The 19,628-nt window shown below is 38.7% G+C and overlaps 5 protein-coding genes across 7 annotated transcripts; 1 reads left to right on the top strand and 4 right to left on the bottom strand.

Annotated features, from left to right (window-relative positions):
• Positions 1 to 239: 239 nt before the first annotated feature.
• LOC124063834 (14-3-3 protein beta/alpha-1-like) lies at positions 240 to 4,811 on the bottom strand. Its single transcript, XM_046397897.1, has 6 exons — positions 4,662 to 4,811; positions 3,217 to 3,518; positions 3,004 to 3,127; positions 2,438 to 2,601; positions 2,147 to 2,242; positions 240 to 2,056 (listed from the first exon to the last, which is right to left on the bottom strand). Exons 2-6 carry the CDS (start codon positions 3,508 to 3,510, stop codon positions 2,000 to 2,002), a joined length of 735 nt encoding a protein of 244 aa, XP_046253853.1. The 5' UTR covers positions 3,511 to 3,518; positions 4,662 to 4,811; the 3' UTR covers positions 240 to 1,999.
• Positions 4,812 to 7,300: 2,489 nt separating this feature from the next.
• On the top strand, positions 7,301 to 8,905 carry ognb (osteoglycin, paralog b). Its single transcript, XM_046397896.1, has 6 exons — positions 7,301 to 7,434; positions 7,550 to 7,628; positions 7,910 to 8,074; positions 8,166 to 8,368; positions 8,490 to 8,582; positions 8,735 to 8,905. Exons 1-6 carry the CDS (start codon positions 7,336 to 7,338, stop codon positions 8,903 to 8,905), a joined length of 810 nt encoding a protein of 269 aa, XP_046253852.1. The 5' UTR covers positions 7,301 to 7,335.
• On the bottom strand, positions 7,339 to 11,552 carry LOC124063835 (small integral membrane protein 4). Its single transcript, XM_046397899.1, has 2 exons — positions 11,194 to 11,552; positions 7,339 to 9,594 (listed from the first exon to the last, which is right to left on the bottom strand). The coding sequence occupies exons 1-2, from the start codon at positions 11,345 to 11,347 to the stop codon at positions 9,503 to 9,505; spliced, it is 246 nt and encodes an 81-aa protein (XP_046253855.1). The 5' UTR covers positions 11,348 to 11,552; the 3' UTR covers positions 7,339 to 9,502.
• Positions 11,553 to 13,104: 1,552 nt separating this feature from the next.
• Positions 13,105 to 15,597, bottom strand: kctd6b (potassium channel tetramerization domain containing 6b). Of its 3 annotated transcripts, none has more exons than XM_046397893.1 (3): positions 15,452 to 15,597; positions 14,106 to 14,209; positions 13,105 to 13,986 (listed from the first exon to the last, which is right to left on the bottom strand). In XM_046397893.1, exons 1-3 carry the CDS (start codon positions 15,564 to 15,566, stop codon positions 13,300 to 13,302), a joined length of 906 nt encoding a protein of 301 aa, XP_046253849.1. In that variant the 5' UTR covers positions 15,567 to 15,597; the 3' UTR covers positions 13,105 to 13,299. The 3 variants fall into 3 exon arrangements, with proteins under 3 accessions (XP_046253849.1, XP_046253851.1, XP_046253850.1); XM_046397895.1 differs by having other exon boundaries at positions 15,349 to 15,591; XM_046397894.1 differs by having other exon boundaries at positions 15,344 to 15,589.
• An 80-nt stretch (positions 15,598 to 15,677) lies between these two features.
• abhd6b (abhydrolase domain containing 6, acylglycerol lipase b) lies at positions 15,678 to 19,116 on the bottom strand. The gene is made up of 8 exons (XM_046397892.1): positions 18,985 to 19,116; positions 18,194 to 18,350; positions 17,949 to 18,062; positions 17,722 to 17,854; positions 16,562 to 16,719; positions 16,353 to 16,407; positions 16,158 to 16,258; positions 15,678 to 15,958 (listed from the first exon to the last, which is right to left on the bottom strand). The coding sequence occupies exons 1-8, from the start codon at positions 19,107 to 19,109 to the stop codon at positions 15,779 to 15,781; spliced, it is 1,023 nt and encodes a 340-aa protein (XP_046253848.1). The 5' UTR covers positions 19,110 to 19,116; the 3' UTR covers positions 15,678 to 15,778.
• Positions 19,117 to 19,628: the final 512 nt, after the last annotated feature.

The following is a 19,628-nucleotide window of genomic DNA, read 5'->3' on the forward strand; positions in this document are numbered from 1 at the left end:
GCCAGAGATTAACTGACGTGAAACTCCGCGACGAAAACTAGTTCTAGAGCGTAAAAGGTTAAAACGGATTTATTTCTCCCTCTGGCGGTAAAGAAGAGGGGAGACTTGCCAAACAAATGCTAGCTTAACGAATTCATATTCCTGCCACGACTAAACCATACCAAATAAACAAATACGGTTCATACCATAAACCAAAGAAAATATTTCTTGCGGGCAAAAATGAAGACGTAATTTGCCTGTTATCTTAAACGAAACTTTATTTCACTGAATGGTCTTTGACACTTTCCTATTTCTTACATGTATAGTGAAACTAGAATGGTTTTAAGATACATAAACACAAAGCTAGAATTACACCAACCATTGTTTATCTCCATTTCGTCATTGCTTTTTAGAGCTATTCTAAATTTTCACAACCACGTGTGTGCACTGGGTAATAGACTGTTACAGAAGCAAATTTTAGCCATAAGACTTGTCAGTAAAAACAAAGCAAGTAGAGACCTGATATACAGACAGGCTTCGTTCCACATTCACTAACTGCATTTTCATCAAGCATAATAATAAACTGACATGATTTTTTTTTTTTTTTAAACATAAGATTTCAATTCATTGGAGCATTGTCAGAATAAACAGACTGTCAGCTATAATGTGGAATGGTGTCTTCAACTACAGTATGTGGAATGTAGTGGTGATACATGGTATTGTGACACTGAGCTTCTTTCCAAAGTGATGGAGTGAGCTTCTCAAAACTGCACCTTCAAAACAGACCTGATTTTTGAGGCGATTATTTGCACCAGCAATCTTTAACAGAAGAGAGATGCATGTGGGTGAAAACTGAGGTCAAGATTTAGTTTTTTTCTGGGTTAACTCGTTTTCTTTTAAATATCTAAAATCTACAAGATGCTGCCACCTTGATGAAAAGAGAGGCTGCAAGAGAAAGCCAGGCACATTTTTTTTTTTTTTTTTTTTGGGGGGGAGAAAACAACCGCTTTAAGAGGAATATTTTGCAAGTAGGGTTGATACAGTGTGGTAAGACATTTCAGTTAACATCAATAAAAGGTTACTTTAGGTTTTACATACAGATGATAGTCAATCTTGCGAAATACATGGAACCACATTTACGCACATACGATTTCCATTGCACTGACATTAAGCAGCACCTGAACAGTGAGGAAAACTACAATGACAGTCCATACTTAGTTTAAAAAAAAAAAAACTAAAAACAAAAAGGAGCACTGCCTTTTCAAAAGCCTAAAAACATGGAATGTCTTAACAAATCTAACATGACAAATTGAGGGGGTCCCTTAAAACTTTAAAATTGTGAATTTGTGAACATGATCAAGGAGCATTTCACCAAGATGTCAGTGTCACAATACAGCCTGCCTCCTTTCTGTATGAGCCCACAGCAGAATTGCAGTTAGTTGAATACAGGATTGTACATGTGTCTGGAAATTCAAACATAAAACTGTTTTGGGTTGTGAAGCAAATGGAACGGCTAACATCACAGTGTTTGGTGGAAATCAACTGCCAGTTCAATTACCATACAATAAAGCCTGTAAATATCATGAAGAATCACAAATAAGAAAGTAACAAAAAAAGGGATGAAAAATGCACAACAAACTAGCTAGGACAAAGGGATTTGGAAGGACGATTAGAATTCACAACACCCCCCTCCCCCCCCAGACCTTACACACAGTCTTTCACTTCCTTTCATACTTGCTCACTCACTAAAAACAGACATACACACAAAGCAGAAAAAAAAAAAACAACAGCAACATGGACTCACTAATCAATACAACATGTTTCCACAAAGTGACTGAATCTGCTAACTGAAAATTACCCTGTCACCTCACAGTGAACTGAGAGGGGTAAACTAGTTGGTCAGGAGCAATTCAGGCTGCTTGTCATACAGAAGTGGGAGGAGCTGATGGAGTGGAGGGGGATGTATATAAGCTGTCTGTGTTTAAGATAAGAGTGTATGTGGATTAACAGTGCAATTCCATTAGTTTTCCCCATCTCCGGTCTCTCCCTCATCTGCCTGGTTTTCTGATGTCCACAGCTGAGAACAGAGAAAAAAAACAAAATTATGTGTTGTGAATACCACATTAGGATCTATCAAAGCCAAAGCAACATGGGACTTGAAACTCACAGTCAGGTTATCCCTTAGTAGTTGCATGATCAGAGTGCTGTCTTTGTAAGAATCTTCGTTCAAAGTGTCAAGTTCAGCGATGGCTTCATCAAATGCCTGAAATACAAAGATTAAACTTGTTGTTGAAACTTAAATAATCGAATAGCTTCCCTGAAACACTGGAAAGTTCTATCGAACAAATTGTGACTGAAAATCTAATTGTGATGTTTATAGTTTTAAAAATCTTTAAAAAAATATATAATTGAACTGCAAAAAGATTTAAAAACTATGTCTTTAGGCTTAAGTTCATACCGTCTTAGCCAGGCTGCAGGCCTTGTCCGGGTTGTTGAGGATTTCATAGTAGAAGACTGAGAAGTTGAGGGCCAGACCAAGCCGGATAGGGTGCGTTGGTTGCATCTCCCCCTTGCTAATGTCAAAAGCTTGCTGGTACGCCTGCTGGGAGTTTTCCACTGTATCTTTAGGTAGAAACATAAAACCGAAAAGAAAAATTACCATCACAATTTATAACACATTTTAAAGCAGTAGTAATAGATTTTTTGGCAACAATGACATACTATTGTCATTATATATGAAATGGCATATGTATTTGGAAACAATTGGCCTTTACATATTGCAGAGACAGCACATCACTAGCAGTCTAATATTAACTTTCTTTCTTGCTCTGTTTTAGTCCCCCTCTCCAAAAAGTCCTGAGGGAAGTATCTTGCTTTTTTGGAACTTAACACTTCACTGTGTTCAGCAGCTGGGGGCCAACTACGTTTACCATCTGAGAAGGCGCAGGTGGTTTGCGTTCTGTGAATTGGATTTAATCACATTGTTAGAGCACAAAAGTTTGACGTTAATATTTCTTCACTTACCCTTCTTTGCATCCCCAGATGCAACTTCAGACAGGTATCTATAATAGTCGCCTTTCATTTTCAGATAGAACACCTTGCTTTCAGCAGCAGTTGCGTTGGTAATGAGAAAGTTGTCCAGTAGCCCCTGAAACAATAGTTGAGTTTTGAGATCATCGGGCTAAATTACATAAACAAATACAGTTTTTAAAAATCAAAGAAATTAGAAACCCTTACGAGCACATCATGGCAGATTTCCTGCAGCTCAAATTCAATCTTCTCCCGGTATTCACGTGCCATCTGCTGTTTTTTATCATTGCCCTCAGTCTTCTGCTCGATGCTGGAGATGACACGCCAGGAGGAGCGGCGCGCTCCTACCACGTTCTTGTAGGCAACAGAGAGAAGGTTGCGCTCCTCATTTGACAGCTCCACACCTTGCTCCGTCACCGACTTCATGGCTGCAGCCATGTCATCATAGCGCTCAGCCTGCTCAGCAAGCTTGGCCTTCTGTACCAGGTCGCTCTTATCCATTTTCTAGACTGTTGAATAGAAAATAAATTATTTTCAGCACTTATGTGTAGTTCGCTAAAAAACACACACACAAAGAGAAGAATATCTAACAATAGTCATCACATTTTCCATTCACCGAACATGACTGTGTGCTCTGAACCCTGTTATCAATTTATTTTATTTCGCTTTGACAAACCAATTCTTTTAAGTAAAGAAATCACTGGATTCAACGTGAAATAAGCATTGCGATCTGGGCCCCTTGGCAAGTGGGTCAACCATACACATCGCTAAGGTTAGCTGCTAACGTTAGCTAGTTGATCCTGTCTGTCTTTATCGTTCTTAACCTAATTTTGAATGAATAAGACTGCATCCAGTTCATCAATGGTGTTAGCAAATGTCACAATCTCAAATTTAATAAGCACAGAGGTTTTACTGGTTCATTTAATGTTGTTTCAACCGACACTTGTTACCACCCGAAGCCTTTCCGAGTCAGGTTTTAATGCCCTCCCTCAATATTGCGAGCATAGCTAGCGCGATGATACATTTCGTCAACTGACATTAGATTATGAAATGCGACCAATCTGTTTCATCGCGTTTTTTCCTACTAGTGTTGGCGACCCAACTTGACTAAATAACGGTATTGCTGCTAATCTGTCGTATTCATGCGAGTGGAGAGGGTAATAGCTAGCTACCGTCGTCTAATGCACCGTTACCGCTATCTAACGGTAACGTTCGTTAGCTAGGCCAGCAAAAGCAACGATTGGCTTTCGTTTAAAAACCCCGGTTAGGGTGTTGGCGATCAACATTCGGTATTTTTATACACAGAAAACCAAATATGGTACTGCAAGGTATTACTTTCGCATTTAATTCATTTTCAACAGCTGTACCATGGCCCGCCCAGGATGACGAGCCTGTCAGAACAAAGTGTCATGGAATCCGACCGTCGGTTAGCTCACTGGCTAGCATTAGCTGTACCGTTATCTTGCATTAGCTGCTAGCCAGTAGCTGAACGTCAAGCCTTTCACAAATCCAAATAGCCTGTTTCGTTAGCTTGATGGCTTCTCAGCAGGATTCAACCGGACACGATGAAACAGCCATCTCCAACATTGATCTACGAATGGAAACCTAGTATTACAGCTCGGAATTCATTATTGCAAGATTATTACACTTACAATATTGGCGACTTTTAATCCTGCTTTTTTTCTCTCTCTGGACTATTCAGCCTCCGTCCTCCGTCTCGCTCAGCGCTCAGGGCAGTACCACTTCCGCTACATTGGCACTTGTGTTTCCTCTTTTTTTTCTCCACACATCTGCCTTACATAATGCGACCGCGGCTCATATGCTAACTAAGATCATTAATATGGCCAAACTTTAAATTAGGTTTTACAAAAAAACGCTTAATATGTATACTTACATCACATTTTGATAATCTAACGGATGTTAAAAGAACCATATCACCATTTTCACAACAGGCCTGTTTATTCGAAATGAGATGGTTAACGTTACACATTTTAATCCAGATTTGATCAGATCAATGAGTGCATATTAACGTAGCTACTGTATTTCTGTCACGGATTCTTGCTTGGCTTCTCATTTTCTTAATTACTCTGACAAAATCAACTCTATCCCGACGTTTCTTAAAGGCTGGACACAGCAGTAGTGGAAAACCCTCTTCTGGCATTTCTGCTTTAACATCAGAGCTGTGTACACCATTTAAACAGGTTACATAACTATATAAACAATCGTGGACAGGAGACTAATAATGGCCATCATTGCATGAAAACATTTCGTGGGTAAATATGACATTAACGTGTTTGAAAGCTTCATCTGCTTTCCCCTGCTCAGCAAGGTCAAAGGTCCAAGGTCAGCTGCAGAGAAGTAACTGAAGGTACTATGGTTTCTGTGATTTGCTCAAGAACACTTGACAGAGTTGAGATGTTTGTCAGTGCACAGACTTGAATGGGATATTCCAGATGTTCCGTGATTTCGCAAATCAACAAATCACAAAGCAAAACAAAATACTTAAGTAAAACACCCTTGACTGTCATTTAAACCGCCTCCTTTTTTTACTATATTGTTTATTTTTTAAAATCTTTGAATGTTGTGAAAATTTCCCAAGACCCAAGGACACACGTTTGTTAGTTTTGTTTGAACAATAGTTCAAAATGCAAAGAGATGAAATTTGCTGATAAAAGAGAAACAAATGGTAAATCCACACTTTTGAGAAGTTGAAAGAGATGTTTGGCATTTTTAAATATAATAAATAAAACAAAAATAAATAAAGATGCTGGCATCACATTACAAACCTCCAGCTACAAAAGTTCAGTGATGTAGCACATGATAAAATTAATATGGAGCTGTCAGTGGCAAGAGCAAACAGTACTGGAACTTATATTGTTTTAACATGGCAAACAACAGCACACAAAATGTGCTGTAATTATGATTTCTATTTATTGCAAAATTTTGGATCTTTGAGTCCTGCAAATATATTGAGATCCATGTGGAATAGGGTGCAGTGGGTTTTGTTTTGTTTTTCATGTTCTATTGCTTTTATCGTGTTTCGCTTCTATTTAGGAAGCAAAATAACAATAAAAAAAAAAGTTGACGGCAACACATTTAAGGCTACAGGCTCAAAAGGCCACATTGTCTCATGGAAAACTAAATTACTCTTGAAGACATTTTTGTAACTGTCCAGCTGCTGAAATGTTCATAATTCAGAAAAGGGATATGACAGCGCACATTCTTGAAGTAAGCTGCCAGAACTCATCAATTGCAAGCTGACTCAGAGACAAACACAAAAAAATATCCCAGCACCCTTGAAGATGGCTGCTCCTGCAGAAGTAGTCACTTCTAATAGAAAACAGCCTTCTCATAAAGAGACAGAGGGCACTAACTGCTATTATTAAGGTGGTATTTGAACTGAAGCATTATGTTGAAAAAGGAACATATTCAAAATAGTTTTCTCTTCCCAGTTCAGTGCTTGCTTTGGCAATTTATTTTATGAATCACTCCATCATTTCCAATGAATTACTGGGAACCAGGCCACTAAGTGTTTCCAGGAAAAATATTCTAGAAATGCAAGATATGGTTTTTTTTTTCTTTTTAAGTTGATACCTATAACCCTTAATTACATGCATCTCATGACCATAACTGATAATTTCACATTTTGTATTTTAAAAGCCTGGAGTTTTGCACACCCTGAGGAATAAGGTGATGTAGATGTAGTTTCTCTGAAAGACATATTTGGCTCTATAATGTAAGCTGTGCAGCCGCTTGACATCATAAGTGTGACAACAGTGAGCTGCGCTGGTTATACTTCTTCATTCTTCTCCTTCTTTTTTGAGTTTACTAATAGATCCCACCTTACGGTGCTTAGAGGTGCATACCACAGCCTGCTGAATTGGTGTGGATATGGTGTCAATGAAAAGCAATTTGGCTTCATATTATCTGCTCTACTTATTGGCTAGAATTTCATCATTTATCATTATATATCTTACAATCCTATAACATTTTGTCACTTAAAGTAAAACTTAAAAGCAGCATTGGCTGGGTTTAATGAATAATTTGCCTCTTACCAATATTTTAGTCAATAACTATTAGCAATATGTTCAGCTCATCATAAGACATTTTTCCTAAAAACAGAAAAACAGTCTTCGGAATCATCCTGACCACTGAGACGGACATGAACACAGCATGTATTGAGTTAAAGTTTGTTTCCTTTTCTTTCTCGGCAGTACACTGGCAGCTTAATAAAAACTGGATGGAAAATTTTCCTGCTCCCTTGCACCTCACATCCAAGCCTTGCAGACAGTACTCTCCTCTCTCACCAGCCACGAAGAAGACACAATGTTGCAATTAAGGACTTTAATTTTCACATCCATTATGCTCCCATGGCTACTGTCTTTTGCAGCAAAAGAAGAATACATGGAAGTCAGAAAACCTAAGGTAAAAATATCTTACGGGGTTTATTTATACTGAGTAAATGAGCAGGTAGAAGAAATGCGTAAGAGTCTTGAGTTGGGAGGAAATGCAAGATATTATGAAGCTTTCTTTTTTACAGAAAGACATTGTAAAATTTCCAGACTATGATACCCCTCAAGATCCAGACACTGACCCAGCAGTAGCTCCAAAAGCTGATGGTAAGATTTGTTTTAGCAGATAAAGAGTTTTTAACAACTGTTTCAAAGCTGATTATGCAACACTTGCTGAGGCTTTCTTCCACATTTTTGTGAATGTAGCTAAAGCTCATATTATGTAATAATGAGGCTGACCAAGTGTCCTCATCTAAACTGTGTATAGTGCATTTTAAGCCACACATCTCACGTAGCTGATACCAATTATTCGACTTATCCAAAAGGCACATAATAGAAAATGTTTTCCGTAAAAACAATGTGATGAAATAACACTAATTTTTTTTCAGAGCTGCCGACATGTCTGCTGTGTGTTTGCCTGAGTGGATCCGTTTACTGTGAGGAGGTGTCCCCTGAAATGTCAGCCGTCCCAGCACTGCCAAAGGAAACGGCATATCTCTATGCACGTTTCAACAAAATCACAAAAATAAGCAACAAAGACTTTGCAGACATGGGTAAATAAAAGTCTTTAGGATAGTCAACTCATCCCCCTCTTCAAAGAATGTCACCTTTCAAGCTCTCTCTCCTTTTGTTTTTTATGTCTAGCCACATTAAGAAGAATTGACCTAACTGGGAATCTCATCACTGAGATAGACGATGGAGCTTTTTCAAAACTTCCCAACCTCGAGGAGCTCTTTCTTGCAGAAAACAGACTGACTAAACTTCCCACGTTGCCTACCACACTAGTATCATTTAATGCTAATTTGAACCAGCTTAACACCCAGGGTGTGAAGGCAAATGCTTTTAAAGTAAGTTAGCGGGCAAGCCTATCGATCTCATACTTAAATGTTGCCGACATTATGTACTTTGCTTGTGTTTAGATGTTTGATACAGCAAGCAGTCCAAAACAGCAGTCTTTTGTCGTTGCAGAAACTCACAAGACTGGCATATCTTTACCTTGGAAACAATGAACTGACAGCAGTGCCTCAACTCCCAGAGTCTCTTCACGTTGTGCATCTGCATGTAAGTTCATCTGCAATTCACTGCAATCACAACAATTAATCAGAGAAGCTTTCTAGAAGCAGTTAGATTTGTTTCTGCCTGCTGAGCCAGTAGTAGCTACACAACGGGCCAACAGAATGTCCTTGGATTGGTCTCCTCTGTCTGTTCTGCAGAACAACAGAATCAAGAAAATAACAGATGAGACCTTCTGCAAAGGTAACACGAGTTACTACATCCGGGCCAACATGGACGAGGTGAGACTGGATGGGAACCCCATCATCCTGTCGAAGCACCCTAACAGTTTCATCTGTCTGCACTCTCTCCCTACTGGACAATACAAATGAAATAACCAAAGCAGGCTTTTGTCCAAGGTAAACCTTGACGTGTGGAGTTCTGTGTACAATGAAGGAAGCGTATTTTTTATATATTATATATACATGTATCTATATGAATAGAGACAGTAGAAATCAACAGTTGCAGTTCTTAAGTTACATTTAATCAAGCCTACCACACAGTGCTAAGACCTCTTAGCATTTATTTTTGTTTATCAAAGGCTATCTAACAGCATTAAACACATCTGAGGAATATCACCCAAGATTTCTCTAAATACAAACAACTTTTGTATTTTTATTTTTTGGCTGAGATAACTTTGTCTAGTAGTTTCTAACACATCGGCCTAGGCTCTTTGTCAAATCATTGCAAGACCACCATTGAGATGATCTCAATTGATTTCACACAAGTAATATTGTTACCGTTAATGTTTCTTAATCTGAAGATCACATTAACAATAAAATCTGCATGTTGGAAGTGGTGTCGCTCTCATTCATAACCCAGTAACATGCTATGAAGTCCATTCCGGCCTGTTGGAAACAGGAGAACAAGAGTCCAACAATGTGTCCTTAGACAACACATGTTAAGTCCACATTAAATCTGGCCATCATTCATTTGGCTTCGGGTTCATTATGAACTACTAAACCATCTGTTATCTTCTGCTGGTGCTCCCGCTCTGATTGTTTTCTTCGATAGACATCATCTGGAAAAACGATAAGAGAAAGAGACCGAAATGAGACAGTTTGAAATGCATTTTTGATGCTGGACTACAGAGACAAAGTTTGAATGTTGTGTGCTTGCCAGCCATGTATTATTAACAATAGACCTCTTTCACAGCAGACAGACTGATGTATCTTAGCAATAAACCCATGGATGTGAGTAACAACAGTAAAGATGACTGTGTTGCATTAAGGTGAGCCAGTTCCATCATGCTCACTGGCTTTCTGGGAAACTTAATGGAAATGAGCCATCTTTAACGAAAAGTGTTTCACCTGTTCTGAAAAAAAAAAAAAAGATTCAAAATTATGTTTTTCCAAATGTAAAATGTCAAACTTGTCCTGCAGATTTTTTGAAAATTTGGAAAAAGTTAATGAAGTTTGAGACTATAACAAATATGCAAAAATGAAACTACTTAAAAGCAGAGGAATAAAGCCATTTTTGTCTGTATCCTTTCATGGCCTCAGAATACTACAGAATTCAATCAAAATTTATTTATTTGTTTTCAGGACAAGAGGATTTTAAGCTTTTTTACTTCTCCAATAACGGCCAATAAAGTACATTTACTCAAGCACTGTCCTAAAGCTTGACATACTTATACTTTACTTGATTTTTTTCTTGTTATTCTACGTAGTACTCCAAAGTGCCAACTCCTCTGCTGCAGCACGTTAATATGTGCATAACATGTTGAAAGGGGCCATTATACTTGAGTATTTTTAGTTTTTAATATGTTAAATTGAGTGGATGCCTATGTCTGGACTTGAATGGCGTTTTGAATGCAGGGATATTTTTAAAATTATGGTATTGCTTAAGAATTTGAACGTTTCTTCCATCACTGGTGATCTGCATCTTAATATTATCTCAGATTTTGGTTATCATGATGTGCTGTACCATATTTTGTCATTTGTTTGTTTTTAAGGCTGCATCAGGGTTTAAAGTTATAAATTCATCACCCGCCTGTAGTTAATGTGGTATGTAAATTAAACATTATCACTTAATCAGTACTGAGGTACTAAGTCTAAATATTATGTGCTATTTCGCTTTTTTTTATGAAAGCTGTAAGGACAGGGTGTCCTCCAGCAGTTTGACACATGTAACTTAATGCTGCTTTTCAATATTTCCTAACAATAGTGGAGCAGTGGAGAGGAGAGAAGCTGTAGCATTGAAAGTTTGAGGACATATTCAGAGGGTCAACGAGGAACCAAGTTCCCATATCTGTATGCAAGCACAGACTTAATAGTAGGCCCACAATCAATGACTGTGACATCATGGTAAACACACTGCTGACATACAAGTTTTATGCCTCGTTGTTAAAACGTTTTGAGTTAAGTGAAACAGCCTGCCAGACAGGAAGTACTTAATATAGGCCAGCGAGTAAGAATTTGCTAATTGCAAATCAGACAAGCAGCTTCTCTCACTGTGAAAGAAGTTTTTTATCAACTAACATTAATAAACGCTAAGAAGCTAACAGGCTAACAGAAGTCCCCACCGTACAAACGTCTCCTAACTGTTAATAAAACTACCAAGTTAAGCCAGGGCCTTAGAGATTAAAAGAAATATAATTATTTGTCATTTTTGCACTCACAAAAAGTCTCTCTTCCTATCCTCACGTTGATCATGATCCACTCCATGACGCCTCCAATGCAAAAGAAGACAGGAAGGAACCTGTACATCCCAAAACGACGTTTACCCGGGACAAGGCTGAGCAAATAGCGTAAGTTCTGACGCCTATAAAACATGCTGGCTAACAAGCATGTGTAAGTCGTGTGTCGATCAACAGTCTGCAGTTGGGGAAGACTGTTATGAAAGCGCTTTCAAGGATAGCATCGACCCTTTACGTGCCCTTCACGAACGTGCGCGGGTGTGCTCGTTTTTGTACCAGGCACCAAGCAGATGAGCGGAGTTGTCTGCAACGCAGAGAAGAGCCTGTGGCCGCTCGACGGTGTAATGCAAAACGAACGCACCCAGGAAAAGCCGTAACATCCGGTTGTATGTGCATGTTGAGATAAAATGGGAGTTACCGTTTAATCGTTAAACCTTGTAACATTAAAATTAATGGCCACATGACTTTATTAGTTTGCTTTTTTTTCTGTGCACACATTAGTTAAATAATAACATTTCAAAAGCGAGAAAATATGTACAAATAAATATATTTAGAGATATAAAAGATTTTTGGCATGTAATGTGTACCTTGAAAATTTCTGAATTACTAACCACTGGTTCAGTGCTTATATCGGTATATTGGATAACATTGGTCCATGTTGAATATCTGTCATTTTTGGACCAACATTAGTTTGCTGAGTAATTGCAGTGTTTTCTATTGGGATTCAGTAAATAACCTAAAATGGTGACTGGATGGAAATCAAATGCTTCCACAGGGATGCACAGGCATACAAAATAATAATTTTTGGGGCAACACTGGGTTTCTTTTCCACTTATTTTCAACCAATGAATGGTGACCACTGCAGTTAGTTAAGTGTTTTGTTCCTAGCATTCAATATACTCAGATAAATCAATTTTCTGGGAGGGAAAATTTTGTTTATACTTCATGACAGGAATATAGCATATATGTTTATTTTCTCTGCCGGAAAACATTTTGTAAGAAATACTCTAAAACTAATGTTACAATTCTCAACTACTGATGGTGGAAGAAGTAATACAATTTAAAACATGTGCCATCTGTTGACTTGCAGTAGAGGGGTGCAAAATAACAAGTAAAGGTGAAAAGCAAAATTTGTGATAGACAAATACACAAATGGATTTATTTTAGCTGGGATGACCAAACACATCACTGCTGATATGATCTCTAAAGTGTAACAGTATGACATAGTACTATAAAGCACACACATCAAATACATATACATACACAAGACGCTCAGACACATGCAACAACTAGGGAAGAAATAGTACCGTACAAGGAGATAATAGAGCTAGGAGACTAAATTTAAGGTCTACTGTAAACTCACCAGTACAAAATTGGGCCAATTATTATCATCATTAGTATCATAATTATTATTATTTTAAAAAAAGATACCTTCCTGTCAACTCAGGATTCAAAAGAAATTCTCTGTTCCTTTTTCTACACCAAAACCTGACAGAGACAACTCGTGTATTGGGTACAATCTAATGTATAACACAATTTACAATCTCCTCTTTTTCCTACAAACTATGATCTAAATTTACATTAAATGCAGGGTACGATGTAATTTTGACACTGTATGTAGACAGCGTCTCAAATCATGGCTTCCTGTTTATTACTAACTCCAAATAAACTAATGCAAGTATTGGTAGCTTATTCCTCTGAAAATCAGTGTACCCACATTTTTTGCATCATGAGTATAATATAGTGCCTTCATAGGTTTAAAAAACTCTCATGATGAATGCTGTTTTTGGTTTGGAGACCTTAAGCTCAATGGAAAATTCACATGAAGAAATGTGTAGTCGTAGCAGAGATACAGTTTTAAACTGGACTCAAAACAAATGAATAATTCAGGAATTCACATTTTCATTGTTTTTTATGCTATTTGTCTGGACTTGTGCACTGTAACACAATGATCAAGATGAGGGTGAAAAAATATTATTAGGGATACGTTTCTGAAACAGCAGTAAATTTTGTCGTTTTTTTAATCATGATTTTGTAATATGAAGACAAATCCAACAGTAACATCACCCACAACACCTGTGCTGTAACTTAGTCTTCGACTTTGTGAGCCGGCCTACAGAAAGTCCAGTGATGCTCCACCGTGTTCTCGTTTGCACGCTCACTCATATGATGAACACGCGTGTTGCGGATGGTGAAGCCTTGTTTCATTATGTAGTCCATGAGGTGAACCCTTAGGGACACCTCTTGGTGGTAGTCACATGGTCCGAAGGTGAACGACACTTGGCAGTCTCTGGTGTCCATCATGTGTTTGTTCCACTTGGTGAAATTGTTTGAAATACCTTCCAACAGGCCGTGAACCTTTGTGGTTATGGTTAGCTGTGTGATGATGACAGCAACCGGGTTTGAATATTTTGACAGTTTCCGAGTGCTAGAGAGTTCTACAACCTGTTCAAAGATGTCAGGAGGATACAGCGGTTTGGGATCATTAAGGCACTGAATCAGAGGTTCGATCTGGTAGAAATCTGCCTCTTTCCTTAGGAGATCCGTCTCTGTGAAGTCCATGGGGAGGGTAAGCTCAGATGTCCGCAGGAAGTTCAGGATGTACCGGAAAAGTGTTCCATCACGATCAATGAAATAATTCCCTTGGGAGTCGCGAGTTGTGGGGAAATCTCCCCGGAACATGGCACCCAGCATGGAGTCTGGATAGCGCTGCAGTGTGGATAAACTGGTGGTGTACAGGTGGCCTCCCACGTTCAAGGTAACAGGAGTAGTCATCTACGCCAAAAAGACACAGAAAACGGGATAAGAATTACGCACTTTTGCAGTTAGTTAATGTAAGTTAGCAACAAACTCATGTTGCTCTCATTCTAATATGACTTAAGTGTATCTCTTACCCTATGGCCCCAGTCTCCATTATCCATTTGTAGAACGATACTCTCTTGGTCAGAACCAAAACAGAGAGGGAACAGATATGGTTTTTGCCTTACTTCAGTTTCACCTGTGAAACAAAAGGCACATTAATATGATCTGTAATGCAGTTATACATAAATGCAGGACACAATCATAGTCAAATCATTTAGCAGCACTGTGTGTGGACTGAATTACAATAGCAATGTTCTGTACATGGGAGGCTGTTTACTGAGAAGCCATTGCTCATTTTGTAGATTAAAAGAACATACTGTATTCCAGCACTTGTGAGTTGTGTTTGTTTTCTTTCACACAATATGAATGAGTGGATACATGTCTATGGAAGAGCATTTCAGTGTGCTTGCTGATAATGCAGCAGTCTGTTTTTGATTAAACAATCCAATAACAAGGTCGGTTCTGTAACGTTTCAGGTGCTTTTGATCACATTACATTAAGCTCATCAGAGGATGGAGTTTTGAACTTTTTAAGCCAACGTGGCTGTGAAGTGGTCAACATTTTCATAACTAGCAAATTCCCTCTCCTAATGAAGATGAAGTGATATAATCAAGAGCTCCATAAAAAATGTTTGGTCAACTGCTGTTTCCAAGGTAAAGAATGAACTTCGTACCTAATGTTTCTGTAGTTATTCATATTAGTCAGGATCGGAGGGGATCCATCAAAATAGCATTAAATCATAAAGCCACTTACTTGAAAGTGAAACCTAACGCTACTGAATGAACATATAATCAGGATTTTTTCTTTCGCATTTTTTACGTTACCCAGTTATGCAGCAGCACTGCGACATTCACGATCTAAAGTTAACGTTATTTAAGCGGTGGGTGCTGGTGAAGCCAGTTCGTTTAATACGGCCGGTGTTAAAAGTAGCCATTCAACCGCTTTTCACGCATGAAGCAAGGTGGCTAACGGAATGATACCGCAAGCAACAAGAAATGCATTTCTTCAAAATCAGTTATTAACTTGAAAATGTAAATCGGGCTTGGATGCACCGGAATTACGTTGCGTTAAATACAGAGCTACTATAACACACTGGAAAATTAACTTTGCCTTCTAGCTAAATACTAGCTAGCGAGCTAACATATGCTAACATATAGCAGTCATTAGCAGTCCACGAGCCATTGACGTTAGCTGTCGTTTCTACTAAGGTTAACGCCGGGATTTTAACTAAGACTGCCCGGAAGCAACCTCCTAGATACTAAAACAATACCTTACCAGCTCGCTTCCTCTCCTACTGCTATTTTTGCCCCCCACGCAGCTCGCGTTAAGCATCTAAGGGTTCAGCCAGAAAGTCACTGATGTTTGCCGCTGGTCTCACCGGACAGCTGTGCTCGGCTGCAGGCTGCAGTAAAACTGCGCACACAAGAGGGGTAAAGGAGGGGAGGCGGTCCTGCTGCAGCCACAGGCACCTCTGCATGAATACATTCACACATCTGAACACCACAATCACATACTGATAAATGCATAGAGCATTTATTAACAAGATGCAGTTCACACTACAGATTAAATGCGATTTATTTGTACCATATATGAAATACTGGAACACTATAAACTTTGCTTACTATTTTGTAATGCAATTTTTTTTAAGCTTTTACATCTGTATACATATGCATGTCACGTGCAAAGAAATGTAACAGTCTTTAGTTCATGAAGATTTCTTTGTGCCACCCCTGGCATCTTGCTGCAAGATGATAAACTCCAGGATGAGTTTGGCTGTCCGATAAGGCCTCTCCATCACCACGGAGTGACCACAGTTTTCCAGCAGGTCCACTCTGCATCCAGGCAACGCCTCTGCAATGACTGTGGCTCCAGAGACATCCACCACCTGGACAATTATCGTGTCTTTGTCAATATGTGAATGAATCTTCTCTGTTCTGACCTGAGCAGCTAGGGAGACCTGACACGCCAGCTTCAAGTTGCAAGTTCCAATGAATCTTGAGATTAATTTAGAAGCAAAAGCTTCCATGTAATCTGTATTTATATAGACTTTGATGAGTCTGTATTAGCAGAAGATCATACATTACCTGGTCTTGTTTGCCCCATATCACTTGTAAAGGTGCAGTGATGAGATGCAAATGCTCCTGTAAGGCATATCTTGATTTCTCACCAACAATCTCCATAAATACTAATAAAAAAAAAAAAAAAGACAAAAATGACTTGTAGGTCACATGATGCTTACATAGCAAATCTTAAAATGTTACACACCAAAGTGCACTGACCTTCATGGTAAAATGTGTTGTGAGGCTGCCGAACATCTACCAGTCCTTGAAGAATCTGAACAAAGAAAACACGTTTAAACATCCACAAAATGTAGCTGCTTTTGAAAAACGTGATCAGTTTAATACTGTCTGTAACCGTTTCTGTGATTGCCTGTGAGCGCATATAAAGTGAAACGTGTACTGTGTTTATTTTCAAGTGTAGACCTGACCTGTTGAGGAATTTTAAAGCGAACATGAGAGCAAAGTCTGAACATGTCCTCCATCTCCTCGGTTGTTGTAGGGATCAGCGGGATGTTTAATGTATAATTGCTGTGCTCCAAGTCCTGCAGATGATTGTCAAACTTGGTCTCACATGGGTGTCTTATACCTGCAGGATGAAATTAGTGCTTTCTGATTAGAAACTGATGATGAACGCTCACATTTTGTGTGGAATAAAGACTGGTAATCAAATGAAATGTCACAAACAGCAAATGATTACGAGCATAAAATTAAACCAGGATTTGTATTTATTTATTTGCTTAAAATGAGTACTCCAGCTATTTAATATTGCATTTCTATAAAGATGTGGCATTTGCATGAGACAAATTCACAGAAAGATGGCCGAGATGTCCAGACTGTCAAGCACCTAAAATGTATAGACTTATACATACACGCTTCCTATAATGCAATTCACTACCATCTTACATTACGTAACATAACGAAGGTGTGGGAAAACAGAGCTGTTTAACATCACCTTAGTATACACAGTCATTTTGTGTTTGTCGTGATTACTTTTTTATCCTGAGCATGAAGGAGGTAAAACATTCTGGAAAATACATTTTTTATTTCCAAATTTTAAGCATATGTTTTGCAGGAATGAAGAGTTCATGAGTCACTAAAATCAAACACTGTCATTAATACAGAAGACAAGTTTAAGTTTTCCTCCAGATTATACATTACATTGCAACCAGTTTCACAGTGGTTTTATACAGCTAACATAGAGCTTCTTCAGCAGGCTAATATCACCTGCACAACACAACAAATAAAATATTAAGCCATTTTTTACCTGACAAAACATCATGTCAATGCTAGTTTTCAATTTTCCAATCGGACTAATTGAAGACCTCATGTCTGGGGACTGAACTCTCTTCCCATTGGCTCACATGGGTTCCCAAGAGCTGAGGGCCACAGTCAACACCATTCAAACTCAGGACTCAGCCCCCCGTTTGTATCAAAGATTTTCTGTTAATAAATTGGATACACCAAGCTGAAGCTGAGATAACTCAGGTGATGTGAGTGTGACATCGTCAGGGTTAGTCTCAAACTCTGAGCCACAGAAGACATGAGACAAGACACACACACACACACACACACACACACAGTGACTGACCGTCTGGACAAATGAGAGTCATGCTACAGAGCTGTGAGGGGTAGCAGGCCGCATAAACCCCGGCTACATTTCCCCCCATGGAAGTTCCAACCAGATGAAAAGGTTTTCTGTTTAAGCGAATTGCTTCCACAAACTGAGAAAAACAAGGGACACAAACAGATTTTTAGCAGAATAATTTAGGCACCTGGCAAATACTGCATATTTCATTGTTATCCCTTTTGTTGTACCTGATGGATCCTTCTGACCTGCCCCTGAATGGAATAATCATCTGTGTTGGTGCGTGTTGTTCCCTCATGGCCGGGCATGTCCACACACACAATGTGAAGATGTTTTGGCAGATACTAGAACAATAGGAGAGAGAACAAACAGATTTAAACCACTAGTGTATAGAAGCCAAGAAGGGCTTGGGTTTTATGAATCTTAATCCAGTGAGTTCAAATAAACAGTTATGCTCAGTGTTGATCCCCCTGACCTTGACAACACTGAGCCACGTGTCTTTGTGAGTAGAGAAGCCATGCAGCATTAAAATGGAAGGTCTCATCCCAGGCTTTCCTCTGTAGGTGTAACAGAAGCGATAGCCGCTGTAGTCTGCGTAACGCACCTGCAGGCCGAGAGTCCTCCTCCAGTACCTGAAGGGGAGCAAACACGTCCGGGCTCAAACACGTGATGGCCCTGGAATTCAAATTTTGGCTTTGATAATGGCCTTGGATGCAAATTTCTATGAGCATGTGTCGCCAACATTGCCAGATCCCTTTATGTTACAGCTCGGCCGCAATAAAGGTTTCATGTTGAGGCACATTTAGGATTTTGGGCCATATAAAAATGTACTTTCATGTTCACAGTGGACATTTTAGTCAGTTTTTAAAGCATTTTAATGCAAGTGATGAGGGACAAAATTCAGTCCTCTTTCAGTGTAAAAATACATTTTTAACCAAAACTGAGGTTAATTTAAGACTTAAGTCAAATCAAGTGAGTGTCTTTCAAAGTTGCAGTCCTTTTAGTTTGAAATTCAAATTTATCTCGGTAAACATCATACAGCTTCAATGATGGGCTGGCAAAGGCTGGTACAGAAAATGTAAGGGATAATATGACAGGAAACTGCATATTATTCAGTTTAAAAGTGTTTTAAAAATTAATTATATGTGATCTGAGAATACAAATTATATGGTTTGGTAGAATTACTCCTTCTGGCTCATCTCTGGAATTAACATCATGATTAAACATATAAAGTCAAAGGCACGACATGACAGTTACTAGCCTTACCAGTAATACACTTTAATCAGAGCAGAGGGCCAGAGGAGCACGGAGGCAACAAAGACCAGGATGGGAATAGCCAGTGTTCCCCCGGCAATGATAAACAGGTTCACCACATCTAGATCAGCCGCCATGACTCACCTACAGACACACATGAACACAAAAGTTTAAAAAAAAAGTCTGTACCTAACATCCATACAATATTTTATTGAAGCAATCAATTGAAAATGAAAATAACATATGATACGCATGCAACAAATACCTTTTCAATAATAATAATAATAATAAAACCTTACTTTTCAGATGATTTTTTTCCTTCTTGTTTGTTTTGTCACAGACAGAAACATGTGATCGCTGGTTTAACTGTGATGCTGATGTATTAAAAGCATAAATAGTCAACTTATCGTTCTGGAAGTTAAAATTAAAATAACATGTCCCTGTGGAGTGCAGTTAGCCCCAGCAGATTGTGTCTGCTCTGGATAAATTCATTGATTATCTCACATCATTGGGGAAACCGGGCCACTACATTGTTCGGTCAATGTTTTAAAGTGAACGTACAGGCCAGACGTACAGGCCTTGCTTCTGACTGAGTCAAAGTCAAAACTCTGCAAAAAAAACAAACAAACAAATGAAAAAAAAAACTGGACACAGCA

This window comes from Scatophagus argus, chromosome 8, assembly GCF_020382885.2.
Source record: "Scatophagus argus isolate fScaArg1 chromosome 8, fScaArg1.pri, whole genome shotgun sequence".
NCBI lineage: Eukaryota > Metazoa > Chordata > Actinopteri > Scatophagidae > Scatophagus > Scatophagus argus.